Genomic DNA, 27,819 nt, shown 5'->3' with positions numbered 1-27,819 from the left:
ACCCCCCACCCCTGTCCCGATTTTTCACACTTGCTGTCTGGTCACCCTACCCGGGGCCAGGTTTAAACACAGGCTGCGAGGCCATTTGCAAACCAAACTGCGCAACGCAGCGTCTTATGTCGTTTGGCCCTTTACGGGCATTCCATTGACGTCATGGAGGACCTGAAGACCCCGCCCTGCCCCAACAACCGCCACGCTCGCGGTGGGGGCGCCCAGAAGGGGGCGTGGCCAGACCCGGCATGGCCCAGCCAATGAAGAGGCTCGCGAAGGGAGATCCCGCCTCTCACGTAGCGTCGAGGGCTTCGGTGCTGCCCTTTGCGTGTGGCTGTCCGTTGCGTGTTGCGTCGTCTCTGATCTGTGCGCGAGGATGAAGGAAGCGGCGGTGGCGGCCGGCGGTCCCGGCGCCGCCCCCGTGCCTGGCTTCCTGGCCAAGCTCTGGGCCCTGGTGGAGGACCCGGGCACCGATGATGTGATCGCCTGGGGCCGGGTAAGGTTTCTCCCCCCCCCACCCCTAGGGGCAAGGCGCATGCGCGGCAGCACTACTAGTTTAAGCATCCTGGGGCGTGGCGAGAGCTCCTGGGCTGGGCATGCTGGGGCGGTGCGGGGCGTGCGGGGGCCCAGGAGGAGATTATGCCCAGGTATGTACTACATCGTGCATTAGTAGTGTAGCAGCACATAGGGGCAGCGTTTGCAGGGGTTAGAGCTAGTGCACGAGTAGCCCTTGTGTATGCACATGTACTGTACAGGTTATGCTCACTCATTGAGAAGGGGTGTGTGTGTGTGTGTGTGTGTGTGTAAAGCAGGGTGGTCAGTAAGTGGACTGTGGGCCAAATCTGGGCCTCCAGACGTTTTTCACTGGATCCTGAAATTTTATTGTTTGCTCTGGAGGCTGTACGTTGACAAAAAAAATAATTAACTACCCTTGGTATAAAGAGTGTCTGGGTATATGTTGCATGCACACATAGTTGTCGATAGATATGCCAGGAACACAGCTGTATTTGTAAAAAGAACAGGAGTACTTGTGGCACCTTAGAGACTAACAAATTTATTAGAGCATAAGCTTTCGTGGACTACAGCCCACTTCTTCGGATGCATACCGAAGAAGTGGGCTGTAGTCCACGAAAGCTTATGCTCTAATAAATTTGTTAGTCTCTAAGGTGCCACAAGTACTCCTGTTCTTTTTACAAATACAGCTGTGTTCCTGGCATATCTATCGACAACTATGTGTGCATGCAACATATACCCAGACACTCTTTATACCAAGGGTAGTTAATTATTTTTTTTGTCAACGTACAGCCTCCAGAGCAAACAATAAAATTTCAGGATCCAGTGAAAAACGTCTGGAGGCCCAGATTTGGCCCACAGTCCACTTACTGACCACCCTGCTTTACACACACACACACACACACACACACCCCTTCTCAATGAGTGAGCATAACCTGTACAGTACATGTGCATACACAAGGGCTACTCGTNTTTTGCGGATACAGACTAACACGGCTGCTATTCTGAAAGCTGTATTTGTGTTGATTTTCTGCAGCTATTTTCCCACCTCTTCTTTAACTAGATACATCATATACCAGTGGTTCTCAAGCAGGGGTACACAGAGGTCTTCCAGGGAGTACATCAACTCATCTAGATCAGTGTTTCTCAACTTGAGGGTTGTGAACACCAGGGCGGTCACAGGACAGATTTAGGTGGGTTGCAAGTGCAGGACCAGTGTTAGGGGTGCTAAGCAGGGGAATTGCTTGGGACACCACGCCACAAGGGAGCCCGCAAAGCTAAGTTACGTGCTTCAGCCTCGGGTGGTGGGGCTTGGGTTTCAGACCCCTGAAAGGGATACAGTAGTCTGGAAAGGTTGAGAACCACTGTCATATACTGTGTGACTGCCTTTGTGTTGCTAGTATTAGCACAGTGCGCCTAAATGTGTTGATCAGTCAGATGCAGAATTACAAACAATTTAATGAAAAGCAACTCTCACCTTGTAATTAGTGCCTTAGAACATCAAAATCGAAAGGATCTAATTTAACTTTCTCACTATTTACTTCTGGCACCTAATCTTGAACAGCGAATGTGCACTAATGGGTTTCACTTACTTGCATGCAACAGTATGATGCTGCAATGTGTGAGCTCCAGACACAGCAGGAAAATTTTTGAAAGCTAAATGCTTTTAAAAAACTATGCGAAAACTTAATTAGTTTTGGATTTGTACAACTTTTTTTAAGTGAAATGTAATATTGTGCCACATGGGTAGATGATAGTAGGGAGGTAGGACTGGCTTATGATTCTGTCAAGCTCTGGATATTGTATACAAATGTAGACCCATGAAACTGAGGTTAACACAAATGGTACTTAGTTAAAAATAACATGGGATTAAAGTCCCTGCTGTGCTAGCACTTTGTTGTGTTTGGCCCTTGGGAGGATAAGAAGCATTGGTGAGGAGGAGCTGTATCCTTCTATAAACACAAACAGCAAGAGGATGGTGAAAGACCAGACCAGCTCCAGCAAGTCTAAACTTGGAAATAGAATGAACCTAAAACTAGTTCAGCTACCATAAAATGGCTGTTTTTATTGCTGGGTTACACACTCTGTACTTTCAGTATCTCTTTGAGATTATATGTGTATTTATATGTGATGACAATTGTGAGCAAAGCAATGGCATGCGGAGGAACCTCCTCTGAAGAAGGAAGTCAGAAGGCTTGGCTTTGGGGCAGGTGGGAGAGCCCTCTAGTGGCTGAATTTTAACACGCACAAGCGATGTTTATATTTTGTGGGAGGACCTGAGACTTGCTTTTAGAAAGACTGTGCCATACTTATCACAGCTTATTCAGGAGGCGTGCTTTCAAATGGTTTAGGCTCAACATTTAATTGAAAAGGGTTTATAACACCCCATTGTTGATAGAAATGCTGCTGCAGATACCTTTTAACTATAAACTTTTCCCTGTATTACTAGGAACTCAAGGGGATCCTATCAACTTAAAAATCTATCTGAATTTATTTTACTCATTCCTTAAAGAAGCCATCTCAGGTAGTTACCAGCCTAGAAGGCATTTGCATGTAAGCAGTTTGGAAATGTATTTGTTCTTTAATGTGTACCCTTACTTGCTTCTAGGGTGGCCAGAGTTTTTGCATTCTGAATGAGCAGAGGTTTGCTAAAGAACTACTTCCCAAATACTTCAAACACAACAATATTTGCAGCTTCATACGTCAGCTCAATATGTGTAAGTAATGGCTGTTCTCGTGTGTCAATGCTGCTAAGTTTGCTACCCCGTGATATGGAATTTCTTTAAACAAAGGAATGGAGTTGGCTGGGGATTGAGTGCTCTGACCTTTTTACCCCTGAAGACTTGGGGTCTAATCTAGAACCCCGTGCGGGACTAGTGTAGAGGCCTGGAGGAGGACCAAGATCCCGTGGGTCTCGCAAGACCGACTGCCATAATAGTGGGAGTGGGATTAAAAATAGTCCCATACAAGGCTCTAGTCTAGTCTTGAGCTTGGCTCACAACAGAAGAGGTGTATGGTGGTGGAGTTCATCCCCGTCTTGGCTTGTATGCCTCACAAAACTGCTGCTCACTTGGGTGCTATAGTTGGTCTAAGCTCAAGAGGTTCCAGAGCTAAAATAGCAGAGAATGTTGTTTGGGATGATGTGTATTGGCAGAGTTGTGCCTGGGATGCTTGCGTTCTATATTTGGCTCCAGCTAGTGCTATTAATACCTCATTTTCTTATTTACTACATTTATAAATGTTTAAAAGGAAGCAAGGCCATATGTACACACGTGCATTCATCTTTTGGAGGACAAAATGTTCTAGTCTGTGTTGCATGGTTATGTTGAAACAGGATTAGTCACGTTGATCAGCTGGATTAAGTTCCTCATTCATTTAAAAAAACCTTTTTTTTAACGTCCTCCTTGAAAATATGGTGCATTGTTATTTTTAGAACACCATAAATGTATGCCCTATACAGTTTGCCAGCCAAGGCTGAATGAGATTCTACTCCAAAGACACAATACAATGCTATGCTGCAGAACAAACTGGTTGTTGTCTGCAGGGCTTTGGAGCGGAATCCGGAGCTGGCACGTGGACCAGTAGGTTTTTGCCCAGAGCTGCAGCGGAGCAATTCAAAAATTTGATTGCTCCAAATCCCTGGTTGTCTGGTAGTTGGAATACTTCATGGGACAGCTGGAGATGGAAACTATATAGAAAAACTACCCTTAGTGAAACTTCCGATGTTTATCTAAAATTTTCAATCAGAATATGTTGTGTATGTGTGACCCCAGGGAAAAAAGAGTAGGGTACCATGGGGAAGTCCCAGACTTATCAGAAGACCTGAATGAAATTGTTTTTGACAACAAATGCAAGTTTGGGTCAACAGAAACCACGAGTTCATGTTGAATTCACTATTCTGTTTTGATTGGAAAGAACAAAATCCAAAAATCAAAATGTTTTGTTTCAGTGCTTTCAGAATATTTTGATTTCTCTCAATCCGAAACAACTTTTCATTTAGAATTTTGCTTCAATTTCATTAAATGTTTACCCCCCAAGCCCTCCTCAAAAAACTATTTTTGTTGTTTGCTTGTGTTCTCTTCCCCTCCCTCCCCCTCTCCCCCGGGTCCAGTTCAGCCAATGAGCCAAAAAATCAGTCACTCACATAGGTCTGCTTACCTGTGACCCTTCCCTGGGATATAATTCTTTAGGAACTATGTCTGTGAACTGGAGGAGTCAGTTCCTGAATGTTCCTGATCACTGCAAACAAAAGCACTCCTTCATTTTGGAGATCCTCCCTTGTCACTAACCAGGGGAAGCTATCTCATTATTTCAGATCCCTTTTTGAAGGGAAAGGAGGATTAAAAAGTAGGTTCCACATATAGACTTGCAGAAGAAACAGATTTGCAGTGGCTTGACAGAGTGATACTGGGACTTAGTCATTTCACAACATTCCCTTGTGGTTATGTTGTGAGGTGACTAAGGAACTCTGTCCTTGGCTTGTACAGACTTGTCCACATCTCTGATTGTTAGATTCTATATTGGATGTAGGAGATGAGGGGATCTGTTAATCTCTTGGAATTTAGGGTGAAGTGGATGACCTCTGAGCATCGAAGGATTAAATGAACAGTTACTAGTTATCTTGTGGCAAGACTGGACTTAAACATGTAAAACTCCCCTGTCCCACAAAGAAACGCAGATGTTTGGGGCTTGATATTCCTGCTGGGCCCAGCCAGGCTTTGAGTCCAGTTTTCAGACTTGTTGCACAGAGAGCTGCATCCTGGTAACCAGATGTTATTTACATTGAAAACTTTGGTTGGGAGTAGTAAGAACCCATATTACCCCTCAAGAGTGTGCTCTGCATCCTCTTCATAGTATTTATGGCACTAATGGAAATAGAACACAATGTCACCATGCTGTTTTTAGAGCAGACATGCTATTTAATGCTGCTTTCATGCTGAGTGATGTGGGGAGAGCGGCACTTGTGTTAGTGGATATATAAACTGAACCGTAGTCTCCCCTCCCGCTCTGTGGCCTTTTCTCCTCTCTCTTCCCTACATTATTTTATTAATTGAAGGTAGTACATGGAGATGCAGTTTCTGATGCATTCAGTTGCCGTGTGAGGGTAAGAGCGAGAGATGAACAATGGGTAAAATCATGGCTCCATTGAAGGCATATGGGAGTTTTACCATTACTTCAGTTGGGCCAGGTATTCAGTGACCCAGATATCCTAACAGGGCATGTCTCTCTCTAACTTCCATGATTCCTTGGAAATCACTGTTCAACTCTTTCCTCCCATTCCTGTACCATGCCTGTTTTCCAAACAACATCCCCTTTCTTTCCCTGGGAATGGAATCTGTTAGTCCATGTCAGTTACATTCAGTAGTACTGCAGGTGCATTCTCTGGCTGTGAAGTTCAGCATTGGTCAAGTGGCTGAGGGCTGGGGAAAGGTTATTTGGTCTCACTTTCAGGTCCTGCTTTCGTTCACTTTATTCTTATGTGCTACAGATATTATCATCTTACTTGGATTTGGTTTTCATTGTTTAACTGCATGTTTTGAACTTCCTTTTGGCTGCTGGGAGAAATGAGTGCTCTAATCTTTCCTCAACAGATGGGTTCAGGAAAGTGATTGCCTTGGAGAATGGTATGATTACAGCAGAGAAGAGTGCAGCCATTGAATTCCAGCACCCTTTCTTTAAACAAGGGAAAGCAAACCTACTGGAAAGCATCAAACGAAAGGTATAGTGCACTGAGCATATTCATTCTTTTATCAAAGGCAGTTTATGTGGAATAAGTTGTTGGGTCTTAGTCTGCTTCCTAGCTGACAAATTCTACATGACCAAAAAAGCACTATCTCAACTGTGCAGAGATTGTTTTTTCTGCTGCCCTGTTCAATACACAAGCTGAGGACTGGGTGTTGCCATATAGACTGAATTCCACACACAGTCATCCTGGTGTAATGTAGAGGATGCATGTCCCATTTATATAAAATCTCTCCTGAGGAAAAACAGATGACCTCAGTCTCCAGGGCCATCAATCTAGTGCACTTTTCCACATACTAAACTCACACACTGAGTCTGTCTTGTAACAGCCGCTTTGTAAAAACAGTATTTGATCATTAGGTGCCAAAACCTCCTTACCAAGCAGTACGCACCAGAACGTTATTGTGCTGAGTGTAGTGTGGACATTTGGCAGTGTGCAAACGTGTATTGAGCTCTGTGGAAGATCCTTTTGGCTATTGTGTTGCCTGAGTTGTTAAAGACCAGGATGTAGATGTGGGGGCTAGTTAGGAAACTACAGTTTTAGTTTGCTCGATGCCCTATTTTGTGATTTTGAGTTCATGCAGCTCAAGTGGACCAAATTTACCTGCTGTTCTGATGCTGCCATCTCCTCCCTTTCTCCGCACACATGCCCGCATGCCTACCCTCCCTATTTCCTACAATTGTTAGCTTGGTTTGGCTCAAAACCTATTTTCTGGTTCTACCGAGCGAGTATGTTGGAATAGCTGGTTCATGTCGTTTCCTAAGACTATTGCGTTAGGTGGAGTCCTCTAACCTGGAGACAAAAGATTTTAATTAATGCCAAGAAAACTTCGATTGAGCCGTGAAATAGGCTGGCAAGCAAGTCTTCATTGTGCTGCAAACATGACTGGTTCTTACAGCAGATAAAATGGCCGCTAGCCTTTCCTGTTGTTTTATGAGCTGGAAGGGAGTCATAATTGCAGTGTTTGCTCTAAACTCTGTTTCAGGCTTCCAGTGCAAAGCAGGCTGGAGTGAAGAGTATCTCCTAACCGAGGCTTTTGAGGGGTCTTTGCACCCTCTCCTATAGGGTGTCTGTGGTCAGTCTTATGGCCCTGCCACTTAAATACAGACTAAAGAGGATAAATCCCATTTCATCCAGATGGATGCCTAACAGTTTTTAGTGACAGACTGACTGGTAGTTGAATTTACCTTCTAGCTGTCTGTGCTCTCTGGGAACTGGTACTGTGCTGATAATGAAGCAGGCAGCAATGCATTTTGATCAGGATACCAAGTAGGCATCAATCTCTAGTGTATTATTGATTATTAGCATCTGCAGCCACATTAACAAAGAATCCTAGGAATGGAAAAGAATTAAGTCTCTAGTCAACACCTGGTAATTCTAGATTATCTAGTTGCTACTCTAAATACAACTATCTAGATCCCAGTAAACTTCTACCTTGCTTCCTTGTTGTTTTGATATGGGCTGGTTTCAGAGTCTGTAATGTCACTGTTGTGCAATAAGCAGGGCTTTTTCTAGCTTTCTGGTTACAGTAGGTTTGTACTCTTAGCAGTATTGGCATATCTTCATGTCAGTAATACAGAGAGTCCTTGATGGGAGAAGATTGAATGTGCTAAACTTTCAGCATGATGCATGGTGTTAAATACCCACCCTACCATGATAGCCACACTCCTTTTGGCTTCCTGTTTTTGTACACATTTCAGGCTAAAAAGGATCTAAAGATTGTGGAGCGTTTTCTTTAGGGAACAAGCATGAATGATCAGTAGTAAATTGTATCTGCATGAGAAGTCACATCACTGCATCAAAGTATGAGTTTTTTTTCAATCTTATCTAATCTATTGAGGCAATCCAGACACTGTTCTTCTGCAGAATCCATAATCAAATTGTGCTGTTCCTTATAAAAATGAAATGCACGAAGTATAGACCTTAATAAAGCACTTGCAACCCAATTCCATTTTAGGTGTCTGCAGTGAGAGCGGAGGATCTCAGAGTCTGTTCGGAAGATTTACACAAAGTGCTTTCTGAAGTCCAGGAAATGAGGGAGCAACAGAACAACATGGATGTCAGACTGGCTAGTATGAGGAGGTAGATGGTGTCTATATTTCAAATTAATTTATATTTTGGACATTGATTGTATCTAATTAATGGAATCAAACTTTAGTTTCATATTAATCAAAAGCATATAGCTTCATTATTGTCCCTTACTTTCCTTTGAATAATCCATTTTCCAGTCTCCGGGTTTCGTTTACCTACATGGCTCAGCAACTCCAGTATGCAGAGCCTGGGTAATACTCATGCGATTTCAGTTTGATTACCAGCATCAGAATCCATGCCAGTATTTGTGTTGTAGTCGATGAGTGTAGCAGGAAGTGACTTAACCTTCCTAAATACAAAACAGGGTCAGTTGTGATTAGGTGAGAGAAGGTCAGCTGTAAGTTGAATTTGCATGTCCTAGTCTCTCTGTTCCTGCAGATCCATTCCTATGGACACTGGGTTATCCCGTTCTGACCTCTGACAAGCAAGCAGCACCAACCAAAGCTCAGTAAGTATTTTCATCCCCTGCTAGACATTCTTTTGTATTTCTTTGAAATAGCTATTCAGGTTGTTCTGAGATGGTCCTTGGTACATTGAGCCTCTCTTTCTCTGAGCATCACATGATGATGACCAGTTAAAAGAAACCTATGGGCTTAGGTACCACAGGAGGCTTTGGATGGACACCTCAGACCAAAATGAGTGGCTGAGCAGCAGAGGATGTGAAAATCCCCAGTACCAATTGGTTGGTCCAGCCTGATGGAGGATGGAGCGAGTTTAACCCAGAGTCTGGATTGGTGGGTCTGAATCACTGATTCCCAGTTACCTAGGGAAGGAATGTTGTCTTCAGTCCCTCAGGCTAGTATAAATGTTTGAAAACTGAACTAGAGCATAGGAAGTAAACTCTCTGTTCATCCCTACTTCCTGATTTATTCTGTGTTGCAGGGAAAATAAAGCCCTGTGGAAAGAAGTGGCTGTTCTAAGGCAGAAGCACAGCCAACAACAGAAGCTGCTGTCTAAGGTACCATTGCAGCCTCTTCAGTACTACTATCCTTATTTCTTCCTGTCAGTGACATTCCATGGCATTCTTTCATTATGTAGAATGACAAATGACGCTGTTATACGTGCAGTGTTGTTGTAGTAGCTGTGTTGGTCCCATGATATTCAAGAAACAAGGTGGGTGAGGTAATATCTTTTATTGGATCACCTTCTGTTGATGAGAGAGACAAACTTTTGAGTGTACACAGAGCTCTTCTTCAGACCTGTGTATGCTTGAAAGCTTGTCTCTCTCACCAACAAAAGGTGGTCCAACAAAGATATTAACTCACCTCAGCCCCAGTATAACTCTACAAGAGAGAAAGCAGTCACAGTTACTATACGTACAGCAGGAAGTGAGGCAGAGAATTTCAAGAGGAGTGTTAAGGGCAAGTTTCAGGGGAAATGATTGAGCATGTGGGAAAATTAGGAAGCTGAATGAAGGTGGATTGTTTAGGTCGTAAACCAGAGATTTGAAGTATATGTGGTGCATAAAGGTGTACTGGGCCTGTTCCATACAGGGCCTGTGAGAAGATCTTGCTGTTCACAGAAGAAAGGGGAAGAACAGAGGCTTTTTCTATACCAGAAAGGGTTTGCTGGTGTCGTTCTACCAGCGCACCCTCGGCTTATGCCAGCAGGACAGCATCTACCTTAAGGCTTTTGCTGGCATAGCTATGTTGATTAGGGATGTGTGTGGTTTTGTTTTTGTTCTTTCCCACACTCCTAATTGGCATAGCTATGCCAGCAAAGCTTTTAAATGTAGATCAGGCCAGAGTGTGGGATTTGGGAACTGCAGGGACCTCGGTGGAGAATAGAAAATCATGAAATTGTGAACGAGTAGAGTTAAATCTATGGGGGATCTTGACGACAAGGGGAGAGAGACTGCTGAATTCTGACAGTGAAGATTTTTGAAACTGAAAATGTAGGAATTGTCCTGCTGGAGGAACTTCCAGGTCTATCTGGTCTGTATCCTGTCTGTGATGATGGTTAATGCTGCATGTGTCAGAGAGATTTTTAACTGTTCATAATTCACCTACCTGGGATGATCTAATTTGGGTGGCCCTTTTTTTTTTCTTAATCTAAAGACAGTCGTGCCAATTGGTGGTGTTTATATGTAACACATCTACTCTCACTCTGCTGCTGATTTTGTAGCAAAACCTATACATTGATGCTGAGTTATTTCTTCCATTTGATCACATTTTTTTTTTTTGTTTCCTTAGATCCTTCAATTTATACTAAGTTTGATGAGAGGAAACTACATTGTGGGAGTCAAGAGAAAAAGGTAACTAATTTGACTATTTGGTGGCCTAAGAGCTCTTGTTAAGGTCCATAAAACACTTCCTTTTATTATTTTTCCCTCCTTTCCTAGCTCATTCTTTTTTTTAACCAAGTCATCAAACTTCCTAAATGGAGACTTTTGAAATATTTTAATTTTTTGGACCATAACACACTGCTCTCTCACAGAAAGACATGTGGTGCATGTCTATCTATATGCATATGAGAAAAAAACAGAGATGGGACTTGTGGCTTCCTAACTGTGCAGGCTTCTTCTGAATTTTGTATGTGCCTTTTTTGGTTACTGTTAAAACTGTAGCTCTGCTAATTGAAATGTGGCTTTGTGATTCTGTAGTTTTTATGGTGTGGGGCTACTAAGAATTTGTCCTAAAAGTTGCTGTCCACGTTTTGCTGTCCAGACTTTTTTCAAAGCAAATATGAGTAAATGTCCTTCTCGTTATTTATTTATTTTTTATCATTTGTATTGCATTAATGCCCAGTTGACCCAACTAGTGTCATAGCCCTGTTTGTGCTGGGCAAAGCATGTGAAAAAATTATCCCTGCCCCCAACTGTTTGACGGTTTTGAATCACTTAAATAGTAGTCCCTTCCTAGGTGCCCTTAGCAACTGCTGCTGTTATTCTACATAAGCAAGTGTGTGAAATCGAGCAATACTATGACTTGTACTCCTACTTTTAACTCTGCATTACAGCTGTATTTTTTTTTTTTTCTTCTCAGATCTCTACCAGATGCCTCAGGTGCCTCACCTTCCAAATTCAGCCGGCAATATATTCACCTACCTGTGGAGCATGGCAATGTGGTAAATTTTGAGGGGCCGTTTAGAATAATGGATGTGTTTTGTCATTGTATGGTCTGAGCAATATTACAACCATAACGTCCTCAACTTTGGGTGAAACATTTCTGATTCTGATATAGAAAATGTTAAACTACTGCTGTGTCCCCAAAACAATGGAAATACACCGAGCTTGATGTAAAACAAGTCTAAATGTGGAACACCAACTGCAACAAGAATTAGAGACTGTGACCTTAATATGCCAGATGATTGATTTCTTTATATTGTTTCCTGTGGCACGCAGGTGGCTATTTCTGAACATGATCCAAACAGTGAAAATGATACAGGCATCATTATTCAAGATATCACCAACACTGTGGATGATGCCACTGATGGGCTGCTTGCTCTAGTGAATACAAGCGGAAGTGATGGGTATGAATGAGATGTGAGAGTATTTGTACTTTAGACATATTTAATACTTGTCATGATAACATAAGTGGCACTACTTGTATCTAAAAATTTAACAGCCTATACAAATCTTTAAATTTAATGCATTACAGATTGTTGTTGTTGTTTTTTTTTTTTTTTAAAGCTGTTAGAAAATATGCAGGTCATTTGGGCACTAAGTCAGCAAAGCACTTAAGTGGGTTCTTCCCTTTAAACGTGTAAATGATCCGATTTGAATCAAAGTAAACACCTTGAATTGAATTCTGTGGGACTGTTTACCTGCTTAAAATTAAGCACATGCTCAAGTCCTTACATGCTGAGGCCCTGGTGCCAGGCAAGTTTTGCAATAATATTCAAAGCAAGCCGTAGAGTTGTTATCCAAGTCTGGGCAGTTATCTTGATTCTATTCTACAGAACATAACAGTTAAATAAGTGGGGTGGGGGAAAACCTCCAGCCTGCAACCTCAGACTCTTGTAGAATGTCTGGGAGGAACAATATAAAACAGCCTAAACAGGGCCAAGATGATCTGAAGATGGGACTCAGTTACTGTATTGGCTGAAGACTCCAATGTAGTCGCCTAACAAATGTTTGTAAATTTGGCAAATCTCAATCTTTAGAAATGATGCCAAAGGTAAAAAGATCAGTGTTTTTTGTCTGTTTCAGTTAGCCCAGGGAAAAGAGATCTTTGTTCCCAAAGAAAATCACCTGTCCCTGCATACTGAATGAGGAACCATGTAAAGCATGGAGTCTTTGAAACAGATGGTTTCTCTTTCTCTCAATCTGCATGTCTTACAAAGTCCTAAGTCACGCCATTGTCAGCAACCAATATCAAATGCAGACTCACTTCAAAGTGTTGTAGTTCAAGTCTAGCATGATCTCCCATTTTTAGGGAGGAGGATTTTTTCAGCTCTCGTGTTTCAGACACTACTCCAGTTCTTCAGAATAGAATGTTCTATTATAGTGCATTATCTAAGCTATAATAAGTGATTATCCATCTCTCCTTTTATAAAGGTATTTTCACTAATTTTACAAGGGACTGGAATGATGAATTGAGCACTCAAAGGATTTAATCTGTCAGACTTTAAAAGGCATTGAGAACTGAGATGTTAAAGCTTGTAATGGGAAATCTGACAGCCTCTGTGCTGTTGAGAAGGGTGAAAATCTCAGGGAAGGAGGCCATCAAGCTGGAGTGGAGGGAAATGATCCCATAGTTAGAACCCTTCTTCCAGGTGATGTCATGGTAGCCTTTCACACTGTGGATACCCCCCGGGCAAGGGAACCCCAGTTATTAGGAAGAGACAGGTAATGGCAGTGGGTGATTTGATTAGTAGAAATATTGGTAATTGGGAAAGGTAGGGGAGAGGTCCTGGAGGCCGGATTTAGGCTGCTAGGTAAGAGATTGAAGTCCAGGACCTCCATGGTAACATTCTCTGAAATGCTTCAAGTTCTTCATGCAGGGCCATTTAGACACACACAACTGCAGGATCTCAATGTGTGGATGAGATGATGGTGTTGGGAGGAGGGATTTAGGTTTATTAGGAATGGGGGAAATTTTCAGGGAATGTAGGAGCCTATACAGGATGGATGGGTTCCTTCTAAACCAAAACAAAACCAGGTTGCCGGCATGTAAAATTAAAAAGGTGGTAGAGAAGTTTTCAAAACAAAAGGCTGGGGAAAGTCAGCATGTGCAGAGGAGCACATGGTTCAGACAGAGACTTCCGATAGGGGAGGATTTATTTAAGGAGATACTCTTTCCTAGTAAAGAGGAGAGGAAAGTAGTTGATAACGTACAGGTAGGAACTGAAGAGAAGAAACAATCAAATGGCAGAGTCCCATTCTATTACTTTACAGCGGGGTGGGCAAACTTTTTGGGTCGAGGGCTACATCTGGGTGGGGAAATTGTATGCAAGGCAGGGGGTTGGTTGCGGGAGGGAGTGCGGTGTGCAGGAAGGGGCTCGGGAAGGGATTGGGGCAGAGGAGGTGTGGGTGTATGAGGGGGCTTAGGGAAGGAGGTTGGGGTGCAAGGTGCAGCCGGTGGCTTAGGGCAGAGAGTTGGGGGGGCAGGAGGGGTTCAGGCTCCGGCGTGGCTGCCTGCCTGCCCTGTCCCTGGCCCCGCGCCGCTCCAGGAAGTGCTGTGGCCCCTAGGGGAGGGAGGGGGGGTGGAGGGCTTCACGTGTGCTGTCCTTGCCGCGCCTCCAGGTACCTCCTCCAAAGCTCCCATTGGCAAGGCAAGGCATGGAGACCTCTGCCCCCTTCCCTCCTACCCTCCCACACCCCCCCCCCCGGCTGTGGTGCTGGCCGCTTCTGAGAGTGGTGCGGGGCCCATGGCGCCACGGGGGGCAATCCTGTGGGCCGGATCCAAAGCCCTGAGGGATCGGATCTGGCCTGCGGGCCATAGTTTGCCTACCGCTGCATTACATGAAGCGGACCACTTAATATTGACAAATGTTATAAATGCTTGTATACAAATGCTAGAAATCTAAATACTATGATGGATGATCTAGTATTAAATGAAAATATTGACATAATAGGCATCAGAGAATCCTGATGGAATGATGATGATCAATGGGACATGATGATAGCAGTATAAAACATAGGAATGACAGAGTAGGTCATGCTGGTGAGGGAGTTGCAATATATGTGAAAGAAAGCATAGAGTCAAATATAGTAAAATCACGAATAACTTAGTGTACCATAATAACAAGAGTGTAGCAGTAGGGATATACTACCAGCTACCTAACCAGGAAGCATAACTGTGATTGTGAAATGCTCTGGGAGATTAGCGAGGCTGCAAAGTCAGAAAACACAATAATGGGTATTTTGACTGGCCCCATATTGACTGGGTACATGTCACTTCCAGATGGGATGCAGAGAGAAAATTTCAAAACACCATTAATGACTGCTGCTTGGAGCAGCCAGTCCTCGAACCAGCAGGGGGAGAAGCAATTCTTGATTTAGTCCTAAGTGGAGAACAGGATTTGGTCTAACAGGTAAACCACTGTTAGACTCTAATAGCTGAACCACTGAGTAATGGTGACCAGGATGCAATTAAATTTTAAAGGGTGGAAAATATGAAAGAAACCCACCACAGTAGTAGTTCACTTCAAAAGCGAAACTATACAAAAATGACGAGGTTGGTTAAATGTAAATTAAAGGGAACGGTCATAAGAGTGAAATCCCTGCTAGCTGCATAGAAACATTTAAAAAAACCTTATGATAGAGGCTCAAACTAAATGCAAATTTAAGAATCACACACACACACCCACCCACCCACCCACCCACCAGTAATAGGACTAAGAAATGCAACCCTGGCTAAATAACAGAGTAAAAAAAAAAATCCTTTTAAAGATTAGAAGTCAAATTCTACTGAGGAAAATAGAATGGGGCATAAACTCGGCAAGTCAAGTGTAAAAGTATAATTAGGCAGGCCAAAGAAGAATTTGAAGAACAACTTACAAAAGATACAAACTAACAGCACATAAAAAAATTTTTGTTAGAAGCAGGAAGCCTGCTGAACAATCAGTGAGCCACTGGACAATTGAGGTGCTAAAGGAGCACTCAAGGAAGACAACCCATTTATGGAAAAGCTAAATGAATTCTTTGTATTAGTCTTCACTGCAGAGGTTGTGAGGGAGATTCCCACATCTGAGCCATTCTTTTTAGATGACAGATCTGAGGAACTGTCCCAGATTGAGATGTCAGTAGAGGAGGTTTCAGAAAAAATTGATTTAATGTAACAGTAGTAAGTCAAAAGGACCAGATGGTATTCACCAAGAGTTTTGAAGGAACTCAGATATGAAATTGCAGAACTACCGATTGTGGTATGTAACCTCTTGCCTAAATCAGCCACTGTGCCAGATGGAAAGGTAGCAAATGTAACACTAATTTTAAAAAAAAGCGATCACTGTAATTACAGGCCTGTAAGCCTAACTTCAGTATCAGACAAATTTATTGAAACAATAGTAAAGAACAGAATTATCATATCATGAACATGATACGTTGAAGAGTCAAAGTGGCTTTTGTAAAGCAAAAGCATGCCTCACCAATCCATTAGAATTCTTTGAGGATGTGTAGAAGCACGTGGACAAGGGTGATCTAGTGGATATAGTGTACTTGGACTTTCAGAAAGCCTTTGACAAGGTCCCACACCAAAGACTCTTAAGGAAACTAAGCAGTCATAGGATAAGAGGGAAGGTCCTTTTGTGGATCAGTAACTGGTTAAAAGTTAGGAGAAAAAGGATAGGAATAAATGGTCGGTGTTCAGAGTGGAGACAGGTAATGGCAGCTCCCTCCCAACAATGTGTACCGGGACCAGTACGATTCAACATGTTCATTAATGATCTGGAAAAAGGAGTAGACCGTAAGGTGGTAAAGTTTGCAGACAATACAAAATTACTGAAGATGGTTAAGTTCAAAGCAAACTATGAAGAGTTCCAGAGGGATCTGCCAAAACTGGGTATCTGGGCAAGAAAATAGCAGATGACATTGAATGTCGATAAATGCAAAGTAATGCAAACTGGAAAACGATCCTAACTATACATATAAAATGATAGGGTCTAAATTACCTGTTACCACTCAAGAAAGCGATCTTGGACTCATTGTGGGTAGTTTCAACATCTGCTCATTGTGCAGTGGCAGCCTAAAATGTTAACAGTGTTAGGAAACCATTAGAAATGGGAGGGGCAATAAGACAGAAAATATCATAATGCCACTATATAAATCCATGGCACACCCACATCTTGAATACTGGGTGCAGTTCTGGTCGCCCCATCTCTAGAGGTTTATTAGAACTGGAAAAAGTACAGAGAAGGGCAACAAAAAGGATTAGGAATATGGAACAATTTCCATAAAAGGAGAGCTTGAAAAGATTGGGACTGTTTAGCTTAGGAAAGAGACATATAAGAGGGAATATGATAGAGGTCTATAAAATATTGAATGGTGTGGAGGAAGTGAATAAGGAAGTGTTATTTACCCCATCACATAACACAAGAACCGGGGACATCTAATGAAATGAGTACACAGCAGGTTTAAAACAAACAAAAGGAAGTACCTTGTCTCACAACACACAGCCAACCTGTGGAACTTGTTGCCAGGGGATGCTGTGAAGGCCAGCAGTGTAACTGGGTTCAAAAAAGAATTAGATAAGTTTATGGAGGATAGGTCCATCAGTGGCTGTTAGCCAAGATGGTGAGGGATACATCCCCTTGCTCCAGGTGTCCCTAAACCTCTGATTGCCATAAACTGAGACTGGATAACAGGGGATCAGTCACTCATTAATTGCCCTGTTCTTTTCATTCCCTCTGAAACATCTGAAGGCAGGATACTAGGCTAGATGGACCATTGATCTGACCCATTATGGCTGTTCTTATGTTTTTATGAAGTATTGTAGTAGCTGAGCTCTCCTGAGACTTTTCATTACGTGTCTTGTATTTCTTAGAGAGCCCCAGACCAGTCAAGAACAGGATCTGCCTGTCTGCGAAGCATCACAGTCCACTGAATTAAGTCATACAGAACCAGACTGTCCAGCCCAAGTTGTTGACAATCCCCTCGAGTCCAGTGCAGTAGGAAATGATGCGGTAGAGCTGCATTCTGCACAAATTAATGCTCCCGAAGATCCTGCATCAGTGATTGATTCCATCTTGAATGAGAGCAACTCCACTACTCAAAGCGATGCTTTTCTGGAGAGGTACAGAGTATCTTTATACTAATATAATTCTGGTGACTAGTGTATATACTAGTATTCTTGTGACATTACACTGTGCTAATTTTATAAAATGCTTCTAATTACAGACGTGTGTACATATTGGAACACAGCAAATACTTTTGAAAAACGTAGACCTTCCTCTCTTCCCTCCATTAATCATAATTCCCCACTCCTCATTCAGAAGCTTTGGAAAAGAGATGGGTCTTGTACCATGTGTTGAAGGTCAGCACAATCTGTACTAGGTCAGGGGGAGTGAATTCCAGAGCTGTGGGTCATTCGCAAAGAATGCATGCCCTGCAGATACTAAAAAAAAATCTCAGGATTGTCCCCTCAAATGGCCCAGCTATCATCAACTACCATGGCAGTTTGTGGAGAGAGAGGCAGACTTTCTGCTAGTCAGGAGTCATGCTGTATATGCAAAAAGAACAGGAGTACTTGTGGCACCTTAGAGACTAACACATTTATTAGAGCATAAGCTTTCGTGGACTACAGCCCACTTCTTCGGATGCATATGGTAGGACTTTAAAAATCAGAGTCAGCAACTTGAAATGCACCAAGAAGAAATCAGGAAGCCAGTGGAGTTGTTGAAGTTTTTGTGTAATAGTTCCATGCAGCCGGTGCTAAGGGACATTGTAATGTGGCTCCCTGTGGAGCATTTGCAGTTACCCAGTCTATAAGTCACAACGGTATGCACAGCATTAGTGAAGTCCAGATCAAAGACATGGTCCTGAATACTTGAAAGTGAACTCAGGTGTTGTCATCTATCACTGCTACCAATAGTAATTGGTGGTATGCAAGTACTCTCCAGCTGCAAACCCCTTGAGCAAAGTAGTTGTGATAGGAACCATACAGTTCTGTTCTCTGCCTGCCACCCCCTATCATATGCTGCATCTTGTCCAGAGTGAGTTTTTTAGCCAATTTGTTCCCCTCCAAATGCCATTCTCAGTCAAGCACTAGGAAAGCAAAAAATGCCAAACCTTCTGGATCTGATGGAAATATTAGACACAGATCTGTGTCTCTCTTGTATCCTGATGGCATCCCAGCCCAAATCAATCTCGCTATCTCTTCCACTTGCTCCTCATACACACTGAACAGGACTGAATGGAATCCTGCATGAAAGAGCCCTCTGGGAGAAGGAGTACTGTCCAAAACATTCTGAGACAACAGCCTAGGCAAAAAAAAGCATGTGACAGCTCTGAGGAGAATGCTGCAGTAGGCTGTGTTCAGTAAACCCTGCAAGACAGGATAGCAGTATTGAGTCTCTTGATAAATTAAAAAAAAAAAAACACTTTTCCTCAACACAATAGTTTGTAACCTACTCACTCCAATTTTTCTGTCTTCAAATTGAGAAGTGATTTGGGTTATTGTTTCACAAACTATTCAAGGTTTCATAGGAAAAAATAGGTGGATCCTCTTAAATTTTTGTTCTGCTGTGTCATACAGAAAGCTGTTGGGCATGTGTGGCTAATTGAAAGCAGGTATCATCTGTTCTCCATCTGTACCAGCATTCTCAAAATAAGCCCTAGATGAGGGTGATGCTTAATACTACTTGGCATTCCTGCGGGAATAGGTCTCATTTCCTGAAATTGAGCATTGTATATTCTGGGTAGAAATCTCTAACTTAATTGGATCTGTCAATATAATAACATGGCAAATACCTATTCTAAAAGTGAATGTTAGCATAGATGAGGGGAGCAATAAACATGTAGATGGACTTCTCCCAACCACCGCAAAAAATCCTTTGCCTCTGGCAGGGGTTTGAGGCTGTCAGCAGTGAATTTATATGCTGCTGGGAAAGGAAGTTAGGCTGACCAGCCCCACAAACTGAAGTGAAAACAACAAGGAGTCTGGTGGCACCTTTAAAGACTAACAGATTTATTTGGGCATAAGTTTTCGTGAGTAAAAACCTCACTTCTTCGGATGCATAGAGTGAGAGTTACAGATGCAGGCATTATATACTGACACATGGAGAGCAGGGAGTTACTTCACAAGTGGAGAACCAGTGTTGACAGGGCCAATTCAATCAGGGTGGATGTAGTCCACTTCCAATAGTAGATGAGGAGGTGTCAATTCCAGGAGAGGAAAAGCTGCTTCTGTAATGAGCCAGCCACTCCCAGTCCCTATTCAAGCCCAGACTAATGGTGTTGAATTTGCAAATGAATTTTAGTTCTGCTGTTTCTCTTTGAAGTCTGTTTCTGAAGTTTTTTTGTTCAATGATAGTGACTTTTAAATCTGTAATAGAATGACCAGGGAGATTGAAGTGTTCACTTACTGGCTTGTGTATGTTACCATTCCTGATGTCCGATTTGTGTCCATTTATTCTTTATACTGAAGTGCTTTCTTATCCTACAAAACTGGTATCTCAGTGACAATGACCATGAAGGTTTACACATCCAAGTTCTCGAACAGGTGGGGAATTAATTCTCAATGGTCCTTCAACCTTTAGCTGGGATTGCTAATAAGGGGACTGAATAGTGCCATTTTTGTGGGTTCTATTGGATGGGAGTGCACATTAGATAAAAAGAGAAGCTGGACTGAGACAAACTCCACATAAGCCACATGGAAAACCACTAGTGAGTGTTAGTCACTACCGAACTAGGCTAGGTTTGGATCAGTGACTTAGAGGTGATAGTCTCTCTGCCATCCAGTCCTCTAGCAGCACATTCTCTTATAATTAACTTGTGCTTTAGGTTGAATGCTCCTTTATTCTGTTACATGAGAACAGACAGCCATATTGACAAGATTGGTTACTGAAAAAATGACACCTAATAACTCTTTTTCATAGTGACCCTGGTGGTATCTTTCAGGGATGAATAGCTGCAATAATTCACAGTTGTTGGAGAGGTGGGTGCAAATCCCCAATATCCAGTGGTAAATCCTCACTGAGAACTCAATACCTGGAGTATTGCATTGCAGTTGTACAGTTTTGTTTAGCTGTATATGTATCTTTCCACTGTGGAAAGTAGCTCAACATACAGTGAGGGGTTGCAGTCTCTCTCCTTCCTGGCTCGTGTGCCAGTCAGCATTCTTTTCACATTTCCTTTCCATTTGAGGCCAGGCCCTTTGTGTTCTGCCAGTCACGATAGGAAGCAGGTACAGCTTGGCAAGAATCTGGCTGCTCGTGTTACAACATAAGCAGTGTCCGTACAGACCGGCTTTCCTGAAAACAGGTTCTTCTCATGCTGCATTCAGTGCTGCTGTCTATAAGGCAAAACCTGTTCATCCTGAACCTGAGCTAAAATAGAGGAACTTCATGTATTTCAGACCACAGCAGGATCCTGAGTGTTTGGAAGAAATTTAAAATGAGAGGGAAATATATGCAGAAAGGCGAGAATCCAAGATAGTCTTCCTTCTCCTACCAATATACCAAAACCTATTGTATCAAAAAGAAGCAGGAAAACTATCTGACAAGTAAACAGTGCTGTATGTGTCAACACTGCAGTGTAATAGGGTCTGTGGCATAGGACTGAGACATACCTTGTACTTGCAGTGGCCCACTATGAGTCCTGACCATGTCATGTTGTTCTCCTGCTATCACTCGGCCACTAGATTATCCCAGGGGCTGTTCGCAGCCTGCAGTACAGTCCACATGTCTGGTTTTCTGATGCATCTTGCTTTACATAGTCATTTTATTTCTTTTAGGGAAGAGATTCAGGATTTTCTGAATTGTATTGATGCCAGTCTTGAGGAGCTCCAGGCAATGCTGTCTGGGAAGAAATTTAACTTTGGCTCTGAATCCTTTAGTGATGTGAGTGTCTCCTTATTTGCACACTTTGATTTCTCAGTTGTAATAATTGATGCATTTACATTATTTCTCCTCATGTTGACTTTTATTCCACAGGAGTGTGTAGAGAAGATGTCAGTGAATGAAATAGTACAAAGTTATAAATAGTCACTGTAGGGACTCCTGTTATGGTTTGTTACCCTTATGTACGCTTTCCTGTGTTACATGGAACTAGAAATATAACCTGCTCTGCAGTCAGCATCACAGATTGATAACCAAGCACGTTCTCCCTTCGTGCCATGCCTTAGTTGCCTGTGTACCCACTAGATATTTGTGTTTGCTGCCTAACTCTTGAGGAATTCGGGATGATGCAGCATTAAATTTTTTTTGGTTGGTGTTCACTGCCTTTAGAGTCGTCATATGAAGGGTTTATAAGGTTAGATGTATAATGTTAAACTATGATGGGGCTTTCCATTGCATCATTATGATCTGTTTCTTGTATCTATTGACTGGAAAGTCCTGAGGGACTACAGTGAACATAAGATGCAAGAAACTATAACAGCCTGATTTTTAGTACATTGTAATCAGTGAGAACTAAGGATGCTCAGCTCCTCTGGGGGGAAAAAAAAGACCACAAGTATTTTGGGCCTTATTGCTTTTAAACTCAGCCAAATCAGTTTATAAGGTGTGTCTTATCTAGCAACAGTGCAGTTCTGAGGCATAGGAGATCAGAATTCTTTTCAGTTCTTACTGTCATGCTCTGTGATACTGGACAAGACGCTTTACCTATGTGCCTCTGTTTCTGTTCCTGTAAAATATGGAGAATACTAATCTACCTCATCTTCTGAAGCTTGTGAAGTGCTCTTAGATTCTCAAATGGAAGGCCCTACATATTGTTGAATGTAAAACATCCTCTATTAAAGGTGGTGTCCTTCCATTGCAGAGGGGAGGAGTGGACTCCACAATCTGCCTGGCCTCCTTTTCCCTCCTTCCTTTGTGAACCTGCATGTACTATGTGTGTCACTGTGATTTTCCATAAAATATATATTACATAGTATGTTCTTTCCCTCTACCTTTAGACTTTCAATCCTGAGCTCCCAGCCCTGGACACGAACTTGACAGATGCTTCATCCAATATGGAAAATGTAAGTGTTGGGGAATTTTTCTGATGGAAAGGATTGACAAGGTATTGAAGGAGCTGAATTTTGTTTGACCCTAGTCAACAAGTTGTCTGTGTGACAAGTGAAATTGATTGGAGATACAACATGAAAACTGCCATTCTAGTTTGTTTCATTGTCCAAAGTGAGTGAAGAGCAGAAATGGGGAAAAGCTTGAACTTTAGATTTGTTTGAATTATCTCAGGTGTTACTATGTGCAGCAAGTAAGAGAAAGTTGTCTTGAGTGTCCCCTTAAAGTTTGTAATATTCCTACCTATTTTGGAAAACGTTTATTTCACCAATTCTCATTTTGCCTTTGGTATCGTATTCTTTGATTTGTCAATAGAGGTGGGGAATAATGGGGAGGGAGAAACCTAGTCAGAAATACTTTGTTTATATATTCATGAATTATTCACTCAACTCTGTAAACGGGGCATTGATGAATACACCTCTACCCTGATATAACACGACCCGTTATAACACAAATTCAGATATATCGCGGAAAAACAGTGCTCCGGGAGGAGCTGTGCACTCCGGCGGATCAAAGCAAGTTTGCTATAATGCGGTTTCACCTATTACGCGGTAAGATTTTTTTGGCTCCCGAGGGCAGCGTTATATCGGGGTAGAGGTGTATTTGTCATCTTTAAGAATTGATACCAGTTCTTCATCTTGACGTAAAAACTTGAATAAAATACACTTACCCCAAACACACCTCCATAGCAGCTTCCTACAGAGAGACATGAGACATCAGAATTTATAGCCGTTGTTTAATCCAGGTCGTAAATTCCTCTCTTGAAACAGAAAACTTGTGCAAATATGGCGTCTGATTTTACAAATCTTGAAACAATGTATCTTAGTTAAATAAGCTTCTCTGTCAGCCTGCTTTGGATCACGTTAATCGGAATAAAATGCTGGCAGCTTTCATCAGGTGTGATTTTAATTTGTAAGCATTACTTGAAACAGCTTTTCATGCTGTGCCCTGCTGGAATAAAAGAGCTAGTAAAGCTTTTGGTTTTAGGGTGAGATCAATATTTACTGGGAAACATCTGCCAAAAACCAACTGCAGCAAACCTGTACAGGAAGTGTTAGTTACCTGAATTACAGGAACCATATCTGAAAGCTCCTAATTGAGCACTGCCAGCTTTCACCCTCATGAGCAGCAACAGTCCTTAAGATCAGGGCTGTGCCGATTAATAATAGAAATAGGGGAGGGTGAGTGCGCATGCATGCCATTTTGGCCTTTTTTGGTGGAGGTTTTGGTTAATGACTACCCCCACCCTCAGTCTCTGTTACTTAACAGAAAGCTGGAAGTCCTAGTAACATTTCTGATTCTGAAAATTCTCTATTGCTAAATGTGCTGCCTTTATTTGTGTTCACTTCCCCTCTAGATTGAGGACTTGACGGACAGCGTTGAAGAGCTAGGAACAAGTGAGCAGGAAACAGGAAACAAAGGTGGGCAGCAGGGAAAACTGGGAATTGTGACCACCCTAAAAATCCATCACTGGGGTTTGAGTGTAGCTTTCCCAGCCTGTGTTGGTATGACCTCACTTCCATAGTTGAGAGCCCAGTCCAATTCCTGTTTAAGACCCTGACTTTCCATTGGCTTTAACGGGAGCTAAGTCAAGCCCTTAAGGATTTAATATAGCACCATCAGCGTAGCTGCTGGATTTAATATTTCATGTGTTAATGTCACCAAGGAGACTTCGCATTTTTTAATAATTCTATTTGGGGTGGTGGGAGCAAGTGCAATTCAGAAAGCTTCAAAGTGGGGTCCACAGCTGCACCCCCTTTACTGTGGCAGTGTGGCCCACATAGACTGCAGCCCCCAGAACGTAATGCTCTGTCTGCTTTATTTATGGAGCGTGGTAAGTATACATACAGCTTCATGTGATGTATGAGGTCCCAGCTCCAATGAGTTTGCACTCTACTTCAGACGTGAATATGAAATGCAAGGGAGCCTCAAACACAAGATGGTTGAGGCGACAGCATGGGAAGGCTTCGTGAAAGGAGGCATATTGAGAAGTGAGAGGTTGCTCCAAACAGAGGATGCAGCGTGGCCAAAGCTGCAAGCTGGGGAGCGGCAGATGGGTGAGATTGGAGCAGTTGTAAAGACAAGGCAGCGTGTATGGCTCTAGAAGCAGAGTAGGAGGAAGTAGAGGAAAGATTCAGTAATGCCTTCAGGGCACTATGTGATAAGGAAAGGCTGAACCTTAAATCCGAAGTGTAAAGACAGGAAGCCACTGAAGGGATTTGAGGGAGAGGGAATGATGTTTGGAGTGACAAGAGGGGAACTTTTAGCAGCAGCAGAGTGAGGAGAGGGAAGTTGTTGAGAGGCTGGTGCATGCCATTTGTATAGCATTACAGCGGTCAGGGCAGGCCATTTTGGAAGAAGTTAATTGCATGCATTTGTGATGTGATTTGTAGCATCCACAAATTGTCTCTCCAGCCTAAACATGAAGGCAACCAAGTCTGCTCCATTTCACACAAGCTTTAAGTGCAGTCCTCAGGATCCTCTTGTTTCTGGCCCACAGCTGGCCAAGGGTGGTTTGCCCCTGTGATATCTGAAGTGAAGGAATTTTTGAAGCAATTCCCGCCCCATTTCCCTTTTTGAATAAGACCTCCTTGCTCTTGCACCTGTCATGAATCTGAGTTTAAATGTTTGTTTCCTTACAGACATGCAGTTGATACAATACAGGGGCAACCCTCTGCTTTCGTTATTCGAAGAACTGCCTTCTGTTGAAGGTGCAGGGAAGATGGAGGATCCTAAAGATCTTCTCCTGTCCTCACTGGAGGAGAAACCCGCTATCTCTCTTCCCTCAAGTAGCGAAGCAGCTTCACCACTGGCAGCTCCAGCAAACCAGGCTGAATCCCTCGATACCTTGGAACTGTATGATCAGCCTCTGCTTTCAGAAGACGGAAATGGAGAGTATAAATTATTTCCCCTCCTGCTTCTCAGTCCTGTTGCTAACTTTATAGACGAGGCCTCTGAGATAGAAACTGCTTGAGAACTTGCACAAAATCTTTGTACTGTCAGCTTCCTGGTGTAAAATATAGAGATGGTACAAGGGTCAGTGAGAAGAAGCTTCTCTTCCCTTCCCCTCACCTCCCCCCGAGCCTAATATGCAAAGATAATGGAAGGTCTCTTAAAAATGCAAAAGCAGTTCATGCGAGAAGCTGAAAGCAATGTCAAAACAAGAACTGCACAGCACTGAAGGCATTTGGAAGAGGAGCAAATGTCACCAATATATTGCACTGTAATATGTAAAAAATTTTATATTGTTGCAAAAGGAAATCTGTATCCTATTGTAAAGTTGGGCTGTATTTTTTTTATTTTAAGCTGTCCTGTCACATCCTATTGACTATTGCAACATGGGACTTACCTGTTCTGAGTCTCTTTCATTAGGTGGCTTGTCTCTTGTTAGAACTAGATTTTTTTAACATTTTGAAAAGATGGAATATATTTTATTTGTCTGCTGTTAAGATTGTTTGCATCTGCCTATGTCACTTTTTTTCTAATCTTAGATTTGCCCCTAGGTATTAATATAGGCAAAATTATTTTCTTATGGAAAACAGTGTTTTTAAGATGGAGTATTACTTTTTAATAAGCTAACAACCATCCCTTGACCAGAGTTCTTAAGTGGTCTGTTAGTTGACTGATTTCGTGTGCACAATGAATGGCAGCTCCTCTGGCGTAACTTGGACATAGCGTACACATGGATCACTTGTCCTCAGTAGTTGGGGATCTGAGAAGTCCAGAAGGTAACAGAAGTCCAGAAACTGACCTTGCCTGACCAAAGAGCACAGTTTGACATTTTCCTGCACCTGTTTGTTACAAAACTTGAGCTCTACCTTGGCTCACTTGGGGCAAAACGGAAAGAGCCACATGGTGATTTTTCATTAATTTAAAACAATACCTGTACACTGCTCTCTTCCACCCATGACATCTCCCTATTCGTGCAGCTGCACTCATACACTGGACCTGATTCTGCCCTCACCTATATCTGAGGCTTGGTGTACTGGGAAATCTGCACATCTTTGGCAGAATTTTGTCCTTAGTCAATGTCCTCTATTCCCAAATCTCTTCCTAAGGGTTCTAATTACAAGACTATATTTTTCTCCTGTAAAAATAACGTGTTCAGCACCTTTAAACCCGTTCCCATGTTGGATATTAAAAAACAAGGGTGGTATCAAAAATATTTTTTCCCTGAGCACTGAAACAACCCTCCTGTACTCTCCTGCTGGCAACTGCCTGTGATCAGCTGTGATGTAGAGAGCCACATTTAGCTGCTGGTATAACCAATACTTCTCCATTGATATCCAACTTCTAACCTGCTTGTGCTCAGGCTGGATGTGGCTCATAGTCTTTAAATGGACAATATCCTGAACCGGCAAAATAGCTGGGAGCTAGCTGGAGACAACTAATTCGATAATATGATGTAATTCCATTGAAAAGAATGGCAATTACTGTGAAATAACTTTACTTTGTGTTAAGTTTTGTAATTAACTTGCATTCCCAACACTCTAAAATATTCTAAATCATAAAAGTGCCTGCTCAAGAACCCGAGCTGTTCGAATGATAGGCCTAAACACAACTGTTCCACATTTATTTGGACAGTGACTAATGACGCCAGATACATTATTTTCAGATAGTTAATTTGCAGCTCTAGCCTGTCGGAACCTGGTTTGTAGCTCCTTCTGTTCTCAGAGTCTTGAGTTAAATGAGGAAGCGGCTGTTTCTAAAGTTGTGTAACTTACAAAAGGACTGGCCTAAACCAACGTTTTGAACTGTCCTCTACCTAGGTGATGTTTCATGTTCGTATCTCTTTAACTGCTGGTTGTTAAGTGTGCAGGATCCCAAGCTCTTGTTAGAAAGAGCTGAATGGGCCAAAAGCTTGGTTGGTTTTTGGTTTTTGTTCTGTTTTCACAGTTTTTTGCAATCCTTATCTTTGGCCAAAAATAGCAAAATAGTACAGACCAGACTGTTCTACTGCAATTTCAAACCCCACAGTTCAGGAAATGTGGATGTTCTTGTATCATTTTGATTTGAACATCTGTACTTCCTGCTACTGATCTCTCTTGAGATCACCCATCGTGAATGTACCTTGCATTAGCAGCGCCAAGCATTTATTCAATCTGAGGGTTTAGATCAAGTTCATTTCTTGTTTATTTTTTTTCTCCACATTTTTTTTCCTTAAGACTGTGCTTAGAAAGCTTGAGCCAAAAAACCTAGGTTTAAAAATGGAAACAGAAAACATGGACAGCTTTTTTTTTTTTGTTGGTGATGAGGTCTTGGAAATGTGTGAACTTGTGCAAGCTTCCTGGCACCAGCATATGCCGGATGTGAGAAGGGTGGGAAGCAAGGGAGGACTATGAGTTGAAGTAATTAAATTCTGGGATTGTAAATCAGTA

General features: G+C 42.4%; 1 protein-coding gene across 1 annotated transcript; it reads left to right on the top strand.

Annotated features, from left to right (window-relative positions):
* Nucleotides 1-284: 284 nt before the first annotated feature.
* Nucleotides 285-27,819, top strand: LOC117882748 (heat shock factor protein 3-like). The gene is made up of 13 exons (XM_034781495.1): nucleotides 285-487; nucleotides 3,113-3,221; nucleotides 6,096-6,223; nucleotides 8,205-8,329; nucleotides 9,221-9,296; nucleotides 10,531-10,592; nucleotides 11,323-11,404; nucleotides 11,682-11,809; nucleotides 17,263-17,511; nucleotides 21,172-21,277; nucleotides 22,333-22,398; nucleotides 23,799-23,862; nucleotides 25,084-27,819. Exons 1-13 carry the CDS (start codon nucleotides 368-370, stop codon nucleotides 25,413-25,415), a joined length of 1,647 nt encoding a protein of 548 aa, XP_034637386.1. The 5' UTR covers nucleotides 285-367; the 3' UTR covers nucleotides 25,416-27,819.

Source organism: Trachemys scripta, chromosome 9 (genome assembly GCF_013100865.1).
Source record: "Trachemys scripta elegans isolate TJP31775 chromosome 9, CAS_Tse_1.0, whole genome shotgun sequence".
Classification (NCBI taxonomy): Eukaryota; Metazoa; Chordata; order Testudines; family Emydidae; genus Trachemys; species Trachemys scripta.
This window is presented reverse-complemented; position numbering and strand designations above follow the sequence as displayed.